The sequence below is a fragment of the Osmerus eperlanus genome, chromosome 7, assembly GCF_963692335.1.
Source record: "Osmerus eperlanus chromosome 7, fOsmEpe2.1, whole genome shotgun sequence".
Taxonomy (NCBI): Eukaryota; Metazoa; Chordata; class Actinopteri; order Osmeriformes; family Osmeridae; genus Osmerus; species Osmerus eperlanus.
The window spans coordinates 4,176,694-4,195,313 of NC_085024.1; the positions used below are offsets into that span (position 1 = coordinate 4,176,694).

General features: G+C 43.9%; 1 protein-coding gene across 1 annotated transcript in view; it reads right to left on the bottom strand.

The window, feature by feature from the left end:
• ptprub (protein tyrosine phosphatase receptor type Ub) overlaps positions 1-9,292 on the bottom strand; it is a 130,287-nt gene extending 120,995 nt beyond the window's left edge. Inside the window, 1 exon segment of the mRNA XM_062466154.1 lies at positions 9,005-9,292. Within this exon segment, the coding sequence (XP_062322138.1) occupies positions 9,005-9,074 (70 nt within the window). The 5' untranslated portion in view covers positions 9,075-9,292.
• Positions 9,293-18,620: the final 9,328 nt, after the last annotated feature.

Below are 18,620 nucleotides of genomic sequence, written 5' to 3' on the forward strand. Positions count from 1 at the left end.
GCCATGGTTTCCACCAAATTTCCATAAACACAGGTGGGAATAATTCCCCTTCCACGCGGACACAATCAAACATGTAGCGAGGGGAGGTCCCGGTGGCGCTCCTAATCCTCTGTTGTTGCTCTAAACCGGGCTCTCTGTGGAAGACGCCCGCGGGCTCTGTGGGTGTGCTAGCATGCTTGTGGTTCCACGCTAATATCAGAACACAGGCGCAGCACTGCCTCGGTTCTGCTCCTGCCTTGTCAAGGTGACTGTCACATGCAGAGATTTAGGATTGTTGTGAGGCACCCGCCCATGAATCCTACAAGTGAAGAACCGCACTCCCCACATGCGCACACACACACACAGACACACACATCTATAAGCACACGTCCTGTAAGCCAGTCGCCTGCTCCTCCGCGATCACTCAGCGAGTCCCAGAAGCCGGGCTGAGGCAGAACAAACAAACTCTCTCAGTCTGTTTGACGAGGTGTTTCTCTGGAACGCCAGGAAGCTGAACCATCTCTCATCCCTGAAGGGCAGCTGTAACGCAGCAGAAGAGAAAAAAAAAAAAAAAAGGGTTCCTGGAGGCCACAAATCTGTCTGCTCATCATCACCGCAGCACCTGGGTTTAGAATGACGGGACCTTTTGCGACCTCACCTACCCGCGCTTATCCTTCAGACGGCGAGGAGCCCCGGAGCTATGGAAGTGTTGGCGCTGGAGGCTCGGATTAGACAGCTCCGAAGGAGCGCCACAAAGCCAACTGCCTCCGTATCTGAGCGACGCCACGGTCGCTTTCCGAGCGTCAGATGAAAGGACACAGATGCTGCCAGTCAGGGTCTTTTACACCTCGTTAGCGTCTCGCGAGCATCGGCGAATCACAGCGTGTTAATGCGGCGCGGGTGTGGAGTAGAGCACACCTACCCCGAGGCCTCACAATAACACGGCCTCGTCCAAGGATAAATACGCTGCCGTCTGTAATGAATACTGGCGCGTGAAGACACGCTGGAAGTGGGTTGCTTGGAAGAATACTCCAAGCATTTTGGGAGGTTGTTGGTGATCTTTAAACCTTCAACCAGAGAGCCTGAAGTTAAGCTTGATCTTCAGACCGAACCCACTTGGCTGTTGTGACATGTTGGAGCTGTGTAAGGAGGGGGATGGAATGGAAGGGGGTTGCTTTGTATGTGTGTGTGTGGGGGGGGGGGCTCAAGTGAGTGACTGCTACAATGGATAGACGTCAGGGTGAAGGAGATCGCGGTGGAAGCAGAAGACAAGAAGCTGACTCTGACAGGCTGGAGGTTGGTGAAATCGATCCACTCAGCTTTCCCTCCAGAAGACTTCCAACTCCTGGACCAAAACAAAGATGTCTGGCTCTTCTCTCCTCCAACACAGCCTTTACTTATTTCACTCTAATATGAATGAAAAGGAAGTCCTGTTGTTTCAAACCCGGTAAAGCACACAGAATGTGACTGACGTACAGTGACATTCCCATATAAACAAACACTGTTACATCCAGCTCAAACATACTCCTTTCTAGACGGTGTTGGCTCCACTAAAATCTAACCTGACAAGTAATTCCCTGTGGTAATTTAATTCCCTCAACCAATATTTACCACGGCATTAAGAGAAACGTCTTACTACGAATCAATAGTCATTTGCAATGTACACATCAACCCAGCTGGACCTACAAAGGATACTGCCATTCGTTTCTGCCCTTTCACTGTGTGTGCGTGCTGTAAACAGGCCGGAGATAGAGGTGGAGACAGGTGACACTGATTTAGACCTGGCTGGCACGCAGGTGTCATTGTGGCTGGTATGACCTGAGAGTGACCTGGCGCAAGCTGTCTCCCAGGGTTACACCCCGTCCTACTGCTGCTTTCCACTCCGAATGGGGATCTTCATGGGAACCCAAGATGGGATGAATATGTGGGGTTAGGGTGTGTGTGTGTGTGTGCGTGTGTGTGTGTGTGTGTGTGTGTGTGTGTGCGGGTGTGTGTGTGTGGGAGGGGGGAGGGAGGAGGGAGGGAGGGAGGGAGGGAGGGAGGGAGGAGGGAGGGAGGGAGGGAGGAGGGGGGGAGGGAGGGAGGGGGGGAGGGAGGGAGGGAGGGAGGGAGGGAGGGAGGAGGGAGGGAGGGAGGGGGGGAGGGAGGGAGGGAGGGAGGGGGGGGATGGGTGCTAAATTACCTTCAGGTACAGTACATGGAGATGAAAATCATAAAAAACAGCCATTCACTGTAAAATGCAGTGGCAGTGAAAGGACAGAGTGTCCGCTAGGGAGAATCCTTCCCCTTACATTCCTTCCACTGTCGCTCATGTCTTAACGGAGGTCATGTTCTGCGGAGATGTGAAGGACATTAACCTCAAGTTAATGTGTACACTGATGCATTTTAATAAAGTTATTAAGTTACAAAAGAGAGGGCCTCATCTGGGTCTAAGATATTTACCTCTTCCCAGAGGGACTGGCTGAGACAGAAATACCACAAGCCATGACAGGGGACATATCACCCATCATGCCAAAACAACTTAAGCCAGCATCAATTACAAGGAAGAGAGAGAAAGAAAAGGACTGAAGAAGCTGTTTTGACTCCCCAGGGAGAGAATGGGTTTCACGTTTCAGGAGAGCTATTCTGTACAGCATTCCACGGGCAGACCCACAACATGTCAGAACTAGATACCGCAATGCTGACCCGCCCGACCCGGTCTCCACTGACCCACACCACAGGGAGAGGTAAACAAGCAGGTCCATTCAGTATTTGTTGATATACACGGTGAGGAGGAGGGGGGAGGGGGGGGGGGGAGCAGGGAAGCTACCTCAGAAGTTTGAAAATCGGCCAACGGGCTAAATATAACCCATGCAGGAGAGTGTGTTTTCTCTAGGTAGGTGTGTGGAGGAGCGGTTGAAGCATCTGTCTTGCGGACCCAATTTCAGCACTGCGTAGCTTCCTCTGGGAGGGGAACAGAGAGCAGCTCTAGCATCTGAGAGTTCCTATCTGGTTTCGATGGTAATGGTGTGTGTGTGTCTGTGCGTGTGTGTGTGTGTGTGTTTGGGCCAAGCTCCAGACATCAGTCACCTCAGGCAGTAGAAGCTCGGCCAAACATCAGCTACCGTGTTGATTTCCTTGTTGGTTTGCAGCTACACAGGGACACACAAGAAAAGTGTGCAGTCTAGTTTTCCTGAATAGTCTGCTTCTAACTCCTCAAACTATGACATGACACAGTATAGACCTGTGTAGAGATTGGCTACTCATGTCTAGTCATTTCAAACCTTGTTTCACTTCACAACGTACCCATAGAAGCGACCAAGCTCAGTTAATATTCAGAGGGTGTGGATTTAAAAGAAGGGTTTGCTAAGCCCCTGCCAGTCATGCCGGCAAATTCACACCCCTACATCAAGCTGGTGGGACCCATTGTGAACGGCACTTTGATGAAATCTAAGTGGAATGGACTTGCCGGGGCCAGAGAATCAATAGCACATTAACACAACCTGGACGGTCGAGCTGAGAGCCTGTCTCCAAGGCTGTGAGAGGAGGAAGGCAGGGGAACGACTGTAAATCTCTGCCAAGGATGGCAGCTCTTGCGGGGGTCTCTTCAATGAGGCGTGCTGGCCCTGGACGGCCACTCACCCTGGGTCTCCAGCGCCTGTCAGTGTCAGGCCGGAATCACCCAGCACCACAGAGGCCTCGGGCGCTATCCCATCATTCCCTTGGTTTCCTCCACGCGGTTCCTCCGCATGCAGAGGCGCTCGCAGACAAAGACGCTTCATTAACACCCACGTCAAGTTGACAAAGTATGCAGGCGCACCGCAGAGTGTGCTAACAGGCTCTGGCGTGACAGTTATGAGGTCACAAAACCCGAAAACAGATCAATCATTTATGGAGAGGTATGCAAAAATCAATCAAATAAAATAGAAAAGAAGCGTAACCATAGGAGCAGCACAAAGACTGCAGTTAAATGAATAGAAATAGAAAAGCTATCCCTCTAGAATACATTACAAACACGCCTGTGAACTACAGGATGGTGTCGATGAAACAAGAATATTGGATGAGAGAAGTAGAATGACAAATATTTCCCCCTTGAGGCAAGACAAACACACTGATGGAAATAAAAGTGTAGGTTACAGTGAATCTACATTCTCATGCTACACATGAGAACGCTAATTCCAGGGTGCCTTTACAGAGAACATTTCACACTCATTTAACTCTTTAGCGATGAGGAAAATTGGTTTTCTGTCTCTCTGCTTACTGGTCCCAACCTCACAGAACGGTCGTGTTTCCTGACCTCATGCATGATAGGCTCACAATGGAAGACACCACGGAAGGATAATGGGTGTCACGTATAATTATCTCCCCCCTGACTCCCTGGCCTTCCCTCGCAGCGGCTCATTCAGGGCGCTTTGTTGGCCTGCAGGATCACCCACGGGGCTTTGATACGAGCAGGCACAAGCACAAAGAGAGCGTCTGAGGTGAAAGGTGGAGAGGACACCGGCAGATATGATCCCTGCTCACTCGGACTAGCTCACACAGGGGGGTGTCAGAGCCGGCAGCAGGCTCTTTCTCTAGCCCTGCAGGATGGAGCCTGTGTTTGACCCGTCTGAAGAAAAAGACATCTTCCAAGAAACACAAGGTCATCGCCAAGAAGAAACCCAGACGCACTCTACTGCATAGCAAATGTGTTTTGACGAGAGTGGGGAAATAGACATCGCCAAGTTTGTACACCGAGTACACAATGTACTTTATCTAAATATTTGTTATTCAAATGCAGCCATTAGGCTGAATACCTGTTGCTGAGAAGGCAAATAGGTTAGGCTTATTTCAGGCTAAAGGAGTTGGTTATATACACTGTACTCAGGCCAAGAGACGTGCTCACAGCGCTATGAAATACAAATCATGGAACTTGGCGCCTGGTAGGATTCCTCAGATACACACACACACACACTCTCACAGTCGCTCCCCCGCACGCACACACACACACATGGATACATTTGATTCTCTCTGGTTTTGTTTGATGAGTAAGCCAGTTGAGGGCTGGCTCTCCTCCACAAGGCAGCACATTACCATATATCAGGGGGAGAGGAGAGGGGACGGGCTGTAGAACGAGGCCCTCCTCTCGTAAGCACCCTGCTCAATCACACGCAGCCACCGGGGGGAAGGACGGGGGAGCCCAGGAGCAGCTGCGACGAGACCCGGGTACCTACGGAGGCCAAGCGCTCAGTCCGTCAGAGGCTAAACATCCTGTCAATCTGTGGGAGCGAATCACCCAATCACTCCCTCTCGTGTGTTTTTTTCCACGGGGGCTTCTCCATAACACCGTCCGGGATCACGCACCAGGTTTCCTCCCAGCGGGACGTTCTCCAAAAACAACATTTTTAACGCGATGGCTCATTTCTCCTCCATGATGATTTGCGAGCGCCTCTCAAGCCTTTTTCCAGCGACTGATAATTCACTCTCCGACTGCCCTCTCTCAATCACTGGGTTCAAGACTATTACAGCCCACAGGAAGAGACGTAATGGGCTCTCATATGTAATAGCCTTGCTACAAATATTGTCCACAACGTATCATAATACACTCAATCATTTCACTTCGTGGAGAGTGCATTTTTTGAGGCTTCTCTCATCTTTACAGCAGACTGCTTTAGATTAATGAACGGCATTTATGTAGGAGTATTAACCCTGTATTCCTTGATCTCATAGCTCAGGTTGTTTGTCCGGGTTTCTTACTATCTGACAGGCAGGCTACCAGGCTGGCTACGTGGTTGCTTGGCTAACTTGCTGGTTGGCGACCTGGCTAGTTGGCTAACTGGTTGGCTGGCTTGACAATGCAGTGTGGATGTTCCAGTATGCACTGCCAGACTCCACATCTGCTGCTGCCTACAGCGTTGTGGACGATGGTGAATCAGTTAAAGAAAAGTCTCCTTACTTCACTGACTTCCCATCACCAGGATTCATATTTCTTCTCATCTCGACATAATTGTAAAAGATGATCTTCTGTCTTACAGTAACTTCAGATGGAACCGAGAAATGAGATTTGTGACATAGGACAGCGGCCCCCGATTATGCTTAGTAGCCAACAGTGCTTGGTGAGGAGAGGAGAGGTGAGGAGAGGTGAGGAGAGGTGAGGAGAGGTGAGGTGAGGAGAGGAGAGGAGAGGTGAGGAGAGGAGAGAAGAGGTGAGGAGAGGAGAGGTGAGGAGAGGAGAGGTGAGGAGAGGAGAGGTGAGGAGAGGTGAGGAGAGGTGAGGAGAGGTGAGGAGAGGTGAGGAGAGAAGAGGTGAGGAGAGGTGAGGAGAGGTGAGGAGAGGTGAGGAGAGAAGAGGTGAGGAGAGGTGAGGAGAGAAGAGGTGAGGAGAGGTGAGGAGAGAAGAGGTGAGGAGAGGTGAGGAGAGGTGAGGAGAGGTGAGGAGAGAAGAGGTGAGGAGAGGTGAGGAGAGGTGAGGAGAGGTGAGGAGAGAAGAGGTGAGGAGAGGTGAGGAGAGGAGAGAAGAGGTGAGGAGAGGTGAGGAGAGAAGAGAAGAAAGGAGAGGTGAGGATAGGATAGGATTGGAGAGGAGAGGCAAAGATGGGAAATGCAGGCGAGAAGAGATGAGGTGAGGGTAAGAGAGGCAAGGAAAGGTGAGGTGAGAAACCACTCGATCAGGCACTGCATCATTGAAATTGGGATAGAAATACATCCTGAAAACAGTGGTCTTTCATGTCCTTGACCCACTCTGCTGCAGGCGCAAATGGAATTTTTGTTTCACTCATAAACCATGCTCTGGGGTCTGTCCAGTTTGGCAGAGCAGATATTTCATTTCCTCCCCTGGACTTAATGTCCAGGCAACCGTGAGACTAGGCAGCCAGGACTAACCGGAATGGATTTGAAAAAATAATTATAACGGATTTGATTGTATTATGATCGTATTGATCAAAAGCTGGCCCTTTGAGTGAGGGATAGTTAACCCATGCACATTCCTTAATGCCTTGACTGGTGATCATAAGGACCAAAAGCCTGCACACTGACCATACAGCATAGCAGAAAAGCAGACGAATGGAATTCAAGGCCACCTGTCCGACACATCTCTTGACGTCATGTTCCACTAATGATTGTTCCGGCACCCATGAACAAGCGAGAGGGGAGTCTTCAAACGGTTCCAGTCACCCAGATTAAAACGCACGGTGCAACAACACAAATGTAATTGGTTAATGGGAAGATAATGACACAGATGCTGAGGCTGCCACACCTCAGTTAACAAACTAAATAATCAACACGGTGTGATTCTCCGATGACACATTCTCTAGTCAATCTTCAGTGTTCCATGTGAGTTCTTTTAATTAACTGTCTGGGATTTGATGATTTCCATGACTCGACCCATTCTTCTTGATGATAGGGTTGATGCCACTGGTGACAATGAGGTACATATCACACCGCGAGATTTGGAAACGTGTAGCTGGCATGACAAACAGCAACGATTGTCGGGGAAAAGAATACGGTTTCCCTTTCAATTATACTGATAAGCTAACTGCAAAGAGAGAGAGAGAGAGAGAGAGAGAGAGAGAGAGAGAGAGAGAGAGAGAGAGAGAGAGAGAGAGAGAGAGAGAGAGAGAGAGAGAGAGAGAGAGAGAGAGAGAGGAGAAAAAGAGAAAGAAAGAGAGTGTGACATTTGAAATGCATTCTGTCTAGTCACACAAATAGCCTTCTCTTTACTGCACTCTGAATCCCACTCCATCATGGCAACAGATGCAAGGACTCTAGCGAGACACATCTTGAGAGGACTGACTCAAGGTAAGTAGAGTACACTCCTACTAAACAGGGCATGTGCTACTAAGCTCCATATTTTCAAAAACCTCTAGCAGGGAAGAGGTGAGATGCACTCAGACTTGATAGAGGAGAGGGGACAATATGGTGTGGTGTGTGTGTGGGTGGAGGGGGGAGCAGTGGGCGAGAATCAAATGGAATGAGTGGAATGAGTGGGTGAGTAGTTTGTTCACTTGGAACATCCTTATACCACACAAATATGGTACAATATGAATCTAATCGCAAATAAAACCTTTTTAGAGTTAGCGTTATCAATCGACAGCTTTGAAAATAGTGTTTATGTAATAAAATAATATAACAAAATTACCCATGATTTATACATTAACAAAAGCATCAAAGCCATTACTATAAAGAAATGAACCCTCTAGTCTCTCTCTCTATCCCTCTCTGTCTCTATCTCTCTCTCTCTCTCTCTTTCCCGGGCTGCCTTTCACGGAGCGTGTCTGAATGATATCAGGTTTAACTTATTTTGATAGAAACTGCAGTGTCCTTGTTTCTGTCAGTGTTTAATTCTTCTCCGATCTGCTTATGTCTATTAGCCAGAAGGCATTCAAATGGTGCTCTAAACCGTCGCAAAAGCTAATATCCGCATTTACGCACTGCTCAGGGACTTGGCAACACTAAATTCAGAATGTAAAAACCCGAATGTTCCATCTTGAATTTAAATAGGCCATTAATGTCAACGTAATACGATATTAATAACAACATCTTTTCAGTACAAATTAATATACATTATTCCATGTTATTCTACTTACAGACGATTATTTGTTCAATAATGTGTTCTAAATGAACAAATATGCTTTGTTCAGTGAAATACCTGATAACGTCCCCTTCCACGGATTTCTCCAATAACCACAACACAAAAACAAATTGGCAACTTAAACAAGACTAGGGTGGATTCCGTTGTTACGAGAAGAAAACGGGTTTTTATTCACCACACACCAAAGCACATATTGTATCTACCGGGTAACACCCGCTTCCATCCAATTTGGACAAAAACACATAAAGAAACAAAACTTAAAGCAATTCAGAAGAGTATCTATTTCTTCTTTATGCGAAAGACGCCTCTACAGTAGGCTACCGCATAAAGTCATGAACTTGAGATATAGAAGAGAAATACGTCAGTGACAGTATTGCGACACCCAGATTGCAGCAGACTCGGGGCATCGTGGGACTCTCTCCTGGATCCAGAACTTCCCAACTCAGCCATTTAAAAGCGAAAGAAGATTATTTTTACCTGTTGGTCCCTCAATGCCATCGGCGTAGATCTGAACGGCCAGGATCAGTAGAAAAGCACAGGTGTTCATTTTTCTGTTAAACTCCACTTTGAAAACCCCGCAGAAATCATTTCAGTGACTCCGCATAGGACCGATTTGCAAGTTGTGGACTCGAGACCATCGATTCCACGAATTCTTGCTGAAACGTAGTTGAGACTGAGCAAGACAGGGGCAGCGCGAGTTCTGGTAACTGACGTCAGGATAAACATTGAAAGGGGTAGACAAGAGTTCTTTCCCAGGCATAGGCTACTTTCCCTACCCGACATGACCGTTCAAAAACATGCGACGGACGCCTCCAAGTGGCACTGTCAAGCAACAGATTTGCGCTCAAGGGAATTTCATCTTTCTATTGGCTGATGGGGTGTAGGCTATTTAAACAGCCTTTTTCCCCCCATCCATATTCCAACCAGACATATATCTATCGTTTCTTCTGTATGTCACTTCCGCGCCAACTCCCCAAACTCCCATGCCATCTACAAGTAATATCAATGCCCTCACCTCGCCGTGTATTCACCGGCATCATCGTGGGGAGCTCTTCCAGAACAATGAACAAAGACTGAAGATTAGAAGACAGAGGCATTAACGAGGCGCTCTCAGGTTGACTGGATGTAGGCTAATCTGTTTTGCACACAAGCAACTACCAGGCACCTGAATCGACGTGTAGCTCTGCCATGATAGGGCAGAGGGAATTCAACCGTAATCCATCCCCTCTAACATAATTGTTTTTTCACTCTGTCCATGAGAACAATAATTATTTATTGATTCTCAAATGTAACACCCTTCTTTTTTAGAATTGACCAAGAGTAAAGCCATCTACCAAACACAGCTTCCTTACCTTTAAAGGACACGGGCTGCCTGATAGCCTAAAACTTGTTTCCACACAATCTACACAAGGCATATTGTCATTGATGAAAATCTTGCAAATCGTGTCTCTGATAATCCTGCAGATCTTAAAATGTTATATGCTTAGTAGGCTATAACATGGACTCTGGTGCTGACAGGTTTTGCTACTGAATAGCTGCTGTTTTACCACCTCCCTGCCATGTGATTGCACACCACCCCATAAAGACATAAGAAGATCATTTATCTGAGTCTGAACTGCAGGACACTGTTACAAATGGAAGGTGTCCTCTTATATTTATAACGACATTACATGACTCATAATTCAAATTGAGCATCTTGTAAAAGTGCTGACGATGCTGTAGACCCCACCCCTAGAATGACACAAGGTAGCTTTGCAACAGTCAAGTCAGGTTCTGTCATCAAGTGCCCATGGCCCCAAAGAGCCCAATTGGATCAAAGCACCATTTGCAGGGGCTGTTTATCATTCATCCTGTTGTCCCGCATGGATATTAAGGTGCAGGATTGAATTAAACGGGGGGAACAGATGCAGACCCCAGCAGAGAGACGTTTCAGGCCTGCGAGGGGAGCTCGCATCCAAGCCTCTAATGGAGTTAACGGGACGACAGACGATCTACAGATTACATAACACATTATTCAATTTGACCGAAGGAGCTCAAGCATGTTTCACGCTAACACCTGTAATCACGCCTTTGTGATGCATGGTGGACATTTGGCACCTTTAAAGTTTACCGGTAAAAATTGATTTAGCAACTTAAAACTGGAGGCTAATTTGCCTGAGGTTACATGTGGTGCATAGTGCTGTTAAGATTCAATTTGGGGACAGGTGGTGGCAGGGATGCTAACAGCTGCATAGTGGCAGATAAAACTCTTTGTTATCATAAGCGGTGATCATGGCAGTAGCTTCAGCAGATGCTACTCTCAACCTTCAACAAACAAACACATCTGGCTAGAAAAAGAATATTAGCTGCACTGCAAAGAGCCACCGTTATAATTAACCTACCTGGTAAAGGCAGAATATCTGTATCCATCAAAGCCGTCTCAGATTGCATTTATTGGGTGTGCTCAAGCCTTCGGCGAGAGCACAACCTTTGTTCTCTCACATATATATTTATTTTTTTATTTTTTTTATTTATAGTGAGAATGCTGTTCAGCATTCTCACTATTGTTTTTCAACTTCTTAGTTCTTCCGCCGTTTTTTGGCCTTTAACTAGTTCTGCATACTTTCACCGATTCCTACAATTTATGTATCAAAACGTTCAGCTCCTTCAGGAGATGTTGGCTATGACTTTTGGTATTTCTCACTTTTATACTCTTTAACCCTCGTGCTGCCTTCGGGTCACATGACCCAAAGGTTCATAACGAACCATCGTTGTGTTTACCCAATTTTACCCAATACAAAAACAAATTAAAACTAGAAAAGGCTGTTCCTGCGAAACAGCAGTGAGAATGCTGAAAACCTGAATGGGGATAGCTGACCATGCTAAAAAAGCTGAAAATAGTGAAAATTTAGTAGAAAGTTATAAGCTGAAGCTTCAAAGCAACCGAAAGGTATTTTTGAAAGGGGCTGGAGCAGCATTCCAACAATGATTTGAAAGGATTTACCATTACTTTTAAAGGGAGAATAATTTGCACAAAAACCTTAATATTTTAAAAAGTATAAAAGTGAGAAATGAGAAAATACCCACAAGCTGAAATGAATTTAAAAAATGTGTGAGTCACACAAAAGAGGCAATGTGGAAGCTGAACTGCATCATCTTAACAAAGCTAAGAGCTAAAATAGCCTACAATGTGGGAGAAGCTGAAAGCTGAACTGTTAAACAGAAGAAGAAGTAGGCTAGCTAGTCGTAACAAGAATATTATCGTTTTAACAGATGAAATTATAGTTGGGATAGTAATAGCAGTAGCAGATGTAGCCTACCATTGAGTGTGTTTACTCGGCTTTCTTAGTAGGATTCAATGTGTTGATGGAATGAAACATACAGCAGTAGAGCCGATACAGGAAGAGACGGCGACACTTTGTTGCAGAAGGATGATGGTGCAAGTTTTGTCCGTGGAGCATACAACGATTAATAAAAAAGAATCATGTAGACGCGTTTATTGAGTAATCGCATAACTAATTACACATGTAAACGGAGTAATCGTATTATTGGCATAAACCGACAATTGCTAGTAATCGTGTTTCTCATGGTCAAGTAAACGTACCAATCACCTGTGTGAGAGACTGAGTGGTGCGTGTCTGTCGTTACGGTGATGGTGCAGCTATGATTGCTAACGCGCTGAGGGCAGAGACTAAGAGAAATGTAGCTAGAATCCACACCTCAAACAAGATAACCTAGACGCAAAACTGTACGTCCAATCCAAAATATAAGGATATTTTCCGAGACCCAAGACTCTGCCGAAACCAGAGATATTCTTTATATGTCTGTGCAGTCAGAAATACGACTCTACCTGCAGTTTCAAAAACGTGTTCCTTTTGCTTTCCTGGTGCTTGTTTGTTTGGTTGCCACGGTGATGGCGCAGCTGTGATAGCTAACGAGCTAGGCAGAGAGAAAAACGAACATTTACCTAGCATCCACACCTCAAACAAGTTGACCTAGACGCAAAACTATACGTCCAATCCAAAATATAAGGATATTTTCCGAGACCCAAGACTCTGCCGAAACCAGAGATGTCCTTTATATGTCTGTGCGGTCAGAAATACGACTCTATCGGCAGTTTCAAAATCTTGTTCCTTCTTGCTTTCTCTGACTGATTTTACTCACCTCTCCATTGAAGTTAGTGAGAGAATTTGAAAGGCTGCTCTCGCTTCAAGGCTCATAGCTGAAAATCTGTAAATGTGAGCTCTTTAGCAGTTACATTGGCTGAAAGAGGACAATTTTTCCTACATTTTAAGGTATAACTTGTTTCTGTAAGTTAAACTATATGAACGTTAGAGGAATTTGTTTGACAAATTAGTTGAATATCAGAAAAAGAGCAGCCAGCAGAGTGTGCCACTCTGCTGGCTGCTCATTCATAAAAATCAAGAAGGAGCAAACATTTTAATGTATTTCAAACTGTCATAATTCAAAATTGGCTGAACATTTGAAAAAGCTGAATCATTTGGGAATAGCTGAATGTCTTGTGAACATTTTAAAGGTTGAATGGTGTCTCTAGCTGAAAGTAAGCTGAAGTAGTTACGTTTGAAAGAGGAGGAAGCTTTTTAATGATTTGAAAGGATTTACCATTACTTTTAATGGGAGAATAATTTGCACAAAAACCTTAATGTCTTAAAAAGTATAAAAGTGAGAAATACCAAAAGTCATAGCCATCATCTCCTGAAGGAGCTGAACGTTTTGATACAAAAGTTGTAGGAATCGGTTAAAGTATGCAGAACGAGTTAAAGGCCAAAAAACGGCGGAAGAACTGAGAAGTTGAAAAGCAATAGTGAGAATGCTTAACAGCATTCTCACAATAATTTTCTTTTAACCTTTGCAATGTGGGGGGTCTGAGACAGCCCAACGGTTAAAAGAAAATGCTTCACTTTGTCTTTGTATGCGGTAAATCTGTCGCAATACGATGGTGGGTCACAATGACTGATGGGTCAGAATGACCCGAAGATAACACAAGGGTTAAGACATTAAGGTTTTTGTGCAAACTATTCTCCCATTAAAAGTAATGGTAAATCCTTTCAAATCATTAAAAAGCTTCCTCCTCTTTCAAACGTAACTACTTCAGCATACTTTCAGCTAGAGACACCATTCAACCTTTAAAATGTTCACAAGACATTCAGCTATTCCCAAATGATTCAGCTTTTTCAAATATTCAGCCAATTTTGAATTATGACAGTTTGAAATACATTAAAATGTTTGCTCCTTCTTGATTTTTATGAATGAGCAGCAAGCAAAGTGGCACACTCTGCTGGCTGCTCTTTTTCTGATATTCAACTAATTTGTCAAACAAATTCCTCTAACGTTCATATAGTTTAACTTACAGAAACAAGTTATACCTTAAAATGTAGGAAACATTGTCCTCTTTCAGCCAATGTAACTACTAAAGAGCTCACGTTTACAGATTTTCAGCTATGAGCCTTGAAGCGAGAGCAGCCTTTCAAATTCTCTCACTAACTTCAATGGAGAGGTGAGTAAAATCAGTCAGAGAAAGCAAGAAGGAACAAGATTTTGAAACTGCCGATAGAGTCGTATTTCTGACCGCACAGACATATAAAGGACATCTCTGGTTTCGGCAGAGTCTTGGGTCTCGGAAAATATCCTTATATTTTGGATTGGACGTATAGTTTTGCGTCTAGGTCAACTTGTTTGAGGTGTGGATGCTAGGTAAATGTTCGTTTTTCTCTCTGCCTAGCTCGTTAGCTATCACAGCTGCGCCATCACCGTGGCAACCAAACAAACAAGCACCAGGAAAGCAAAAGGAACACGTTTTTGAAACTGCAGGTAGAGTCGTATTTCTGACTGCACAGACATATAAAGAATATCTCTGGTTTCGGCAGAGTCTTGGGTCTCGGAAAATATCCTTATATTTTGGATTGGACGTACAGTTTTGCGCCTAGGTTAACTTGTTTGAGGTGTGGATTCTAGCTACATTTCTCTTATTCTCTGCCCTCAGCGCGTTAGCAATCATAGCTGCACCATCACCGTAACGACAGACACGCACCACTCAGTCTCTCACACAGGTGATTGGTACGTTTACTTGACCATGAGAAACACGATTACTAGCAATTGTCGGTTTATGCCAATAATACGATTACTCCGTTTACATGTGTAATTAGTTATGCGATTACTCAATAAACACGTCTACATGATTCTTTTTTATTAATCGTTGTATGCTCCACGGACAAAACTTGCACCATCATCCTTCTGCAACATCATCCTTCTGCAACAAAGTGTCGCCGTGTCTTCCTGTATCGGCCCTACTGCTGTATGTTTCATTCCATCAACACATTGAATCCAACTAAGAAAGCCGAGTAAACGCATAGGCTACATCTGCTACTGCTAATACTATCCCAACTATAATTTAATCTGTTAAAACGATAATATTATTGTTACGACTAGCTAGCCTACTTCTTCTTCTGTTTAACAGTTCAGCTTTCAGCTTCTCCCACATTGTAGGCTATTTTAGCTCTTAGCTTTGTTAAGATGATGCAGTTCAGCTTCCACACTGCCTCTTTTGTGTGACTCACACATTTTTGAAATTCATTTCAGCTTGTGGGTATTTTCTCATTTCTCACTTTTATACTTTTTAAAATATTAAGGTTTTTGTACAAATTATTCTCCCTTTAAAAGTAATGGTAAATCCTTTCAAATCATTGTTGGAATGCTGCTCCAGTCCCTTTCAAAAATACCTTTCGGTTGCTTTGAAGCTTCAGTTTATAACTTTCTACTAAATTTTCACTATTTTCAGCTTTTTTAGCATGGTCAGCTATCCCCATTCAGGTTTTCAGCATTCTCACTGCTGTTTCGCAGGAACAGCCGTTTCTAGTTATTGTTTATTTTCGCCCCCCTAAGGATCAGTCAATATTTGGACTACATACACAACGGCGGTGTCAAAAGGTTCGTCTTGGTAGCGATTGCGTTGGTTGTATTTTTATTTACGTTCCGTTGCATGGTTTAAGTAGAAATTGCGTTTTTGTGGTGAAAAGTGAAGCTAACGGTGGCTAATTTGCTAGCCACATTCACTGACGTTACTAACGTCACTACGTCACTAACGTCACGAAAACACGCGTGACTACCTGTAGCAGAACATTCGTTTCACATCTGTTAACTTGGGGGATAGCTAGGCTAACTATAGCTTTACTGCAAGGCAGCTGCAGGAACGCCACAAGCAAAGAGGCCAGGGTGATAACTATTTACTCATTTTACTTTGTGATGTGAAACACAATTATGAAATGTTATGTACAATATTAGCTGATATTATTAAGGAAGTAGGCCCACATCTACTTTTGGAAACGGTAGTCTACTATTTCACTGAAGCATTAGCATCATGACATTAGCCTCTGTTGCCCGGGCAACACATACTACAGTGGTCTATGATGCATCTGTTTTCAATCTTTAAAATAAACATTCCTCACAAATACATTTTCGTTGTAGGATTTATTATGACATTACAAGTAAACGATTTGTGGGTGAAATGATCATTACCTGTGGTTTCAAACCAGTGTTGCTCACTGCAACGCTGTAGCCTACGCGAGACACTACAAAAACATCTACACAGCTGTAGGAAGTCAAACGGCGACAGAACATGTTCGGCACTCCCCTTACTTAAATCAAAAGTCTATCTAACTACTAACCTGAACTTCATTGCCACAGCCTAAACGTTGTCAATCTGTTCATGAAAATAATTTATTTCAGCCTAAACCGTACAACGGAACGTTAAATCCAATTCAACCAACGCAATCGCTACCAAGACACACAGGGCTATGTCGCATTTTGCGTTGTTACTGACAATGATCGCTACCAGTGAGCTTTTTATGAATGAGCGATTTTCCACTAAATAAATGTCAAGCTTATTTACGTTTTGGGGGGCATATTTTCAGTAAGCAGATGGGACTGTCTGAATCGCGATTCCATCTTCTACTGCCGGGTAACGTCGTAGAATAATCTTCAAAGGTTGTTCTTTATTAATGAATGAATGCAATGAGTAGGCTACATGCCTGAAAATATCACGAGAAGGGAAAAACTTAAAATGACGTTTAAGTCATAGAGATTAGGTCCATTTTTACACCGGTCTGCCAAATGTATTCGTTTTGATTCAACGATGAGGCTGCCTCTTGCAGGGGAAATGAGAAGACATCTATTTCATTCTACACTTCACTCGTATTTTCAGTTGTAAATGAGCAGCAAAAAAAAATGTTTTTAAATCTATTTAATCTTTATAAATAATAAGTATGCATTTTCATATAAAATATACAGAAATCAGTTGTAAAAATGTCATTCAAAAACGGACCCCTGTGCAACCGACGCAAGCAAGCACACCCTACAATTTCCCCAGAAATTGTACCCTCTCTAGTTTTATTTGCTTTATGAAGAAACTAAGATGTAGGCCTACTTCTCATATTGACCACCCCTATTTCTATGTTCATAGGGCTCATCACAGCCAACGGGGCAGGTTTGAATATTGGTGTGGACAAACGTGTTTTATGCACCCATATGCTAACACTGCTCCTGCTTTACTGATACTTGGAGGGGAAGTTTCAATGGTCTGTTGATATTGGTAAGGACATGTCCCTACCAGCCGCCCCGAAGCCTACGTCTTTGATCACAACACACCGGGAGCCTGTGGGCTCCACTGGACTCTGCTGGGCAGTGACAGGATGTGAGGACGTGACAGGATGTGAGGACAGCACGTTTGCCAGGAAACCAACAGAACTTTCAGAGAAGCGGCAAACCTCAAAGAGAGGCTTTAATCTTGTTATTGAATGACATTGAAGTCCAGCAACCCGTGGTGTATAGAGTCCTTTAAACCTCAGATACGTGTCCTTCCCCTCCATACACATGGACTGTGGGCCTTTCCCCCAGAACTCAAACAGAAACATAATATACCTTTCAGTTTTATGGAGGGAGTTTATTTAAAAAATTTACAAAACAAACTTGTGCAATATTGCTCATTGGGCAAGTAGTTTTTAGTTACATTTAAAAGTGCTCCAACGTTCCATTACAGAACTTTTTTTTCTTTCTTAACTGTTGTTCCTCAGTCAAAAAGACAGAAAGATCAAGTGACAAATAGAAAAAAAAGACATGAACTGCACCATCAGTCTTGGCTTCTCTGTTTTATAAACCAGTGGTCAAAATATATTTTTCAACAGCATCTCACATGAGACAAGTCACATCTTTGATACAGCATTTAAAATGTTGATATAATAATGAATATAACATTAGTATAAACATTTGGGATACGTGGGCTGCATAGGTGATTGAACATCGGTTCTGTATCTCTGGTATCTTTGCAAGATATATATGCTGACCTGAGTTCATTATGTCTGCCTTTATCAAATGAAATAAAGTGATCACTGTGCAGTCCTGTATTCAGTCTGCAAATCCAAGTTTTGTATTTGCGCTGTCCAACTTTGAACATTGAAACATGATTTTGACATTTTGAAAAAGAACATAAATAGAAAAGGATGTTGTACAAACACATCGACAAGAATCACTTTTGTACAAACTGGCTACATAGAAAATATCAAATACTTAACCCACACAAACTGTTACATCAACAGAAGTCTTTTTTTCCTTGAATGCCCCAGCATGGAGCTCACATTGTAACACAGATGAGCCTTGTAATAGGACATCAGTATGTCTAGGAAAGGATGGATTGACAAGTCGCTAACTCAAATACAGGGACTAGAGCTGTATCGAAAATTTAAAAATTAAATATGTGACAGCATCCATTTGGAAGCAACTGTTTGCTGTTAAGTTCATTTAGGAATAATGAGAACAAAACTGCAATTATAATTGTAGATGAAACATTTTGTAGACATATGCTGTACACCTTGGATGGGTCTCCTGAGTAATTTCTACATAACCCAGTTCGTATCAACAGCCTGTAGACATTATCTCTTTCAATTTACCTGTAATAACAGAATTCAGACTGACACAAAATGCCAACAAAAATCAAATACTAAAACAGCCAGCAGGTTTCATTTCAAATCTTACATTAGATAGAACAGCTGTACTGCAATTGTTCAGGCGACACACCGTAGTGAACTGCAAAATGTCTGAA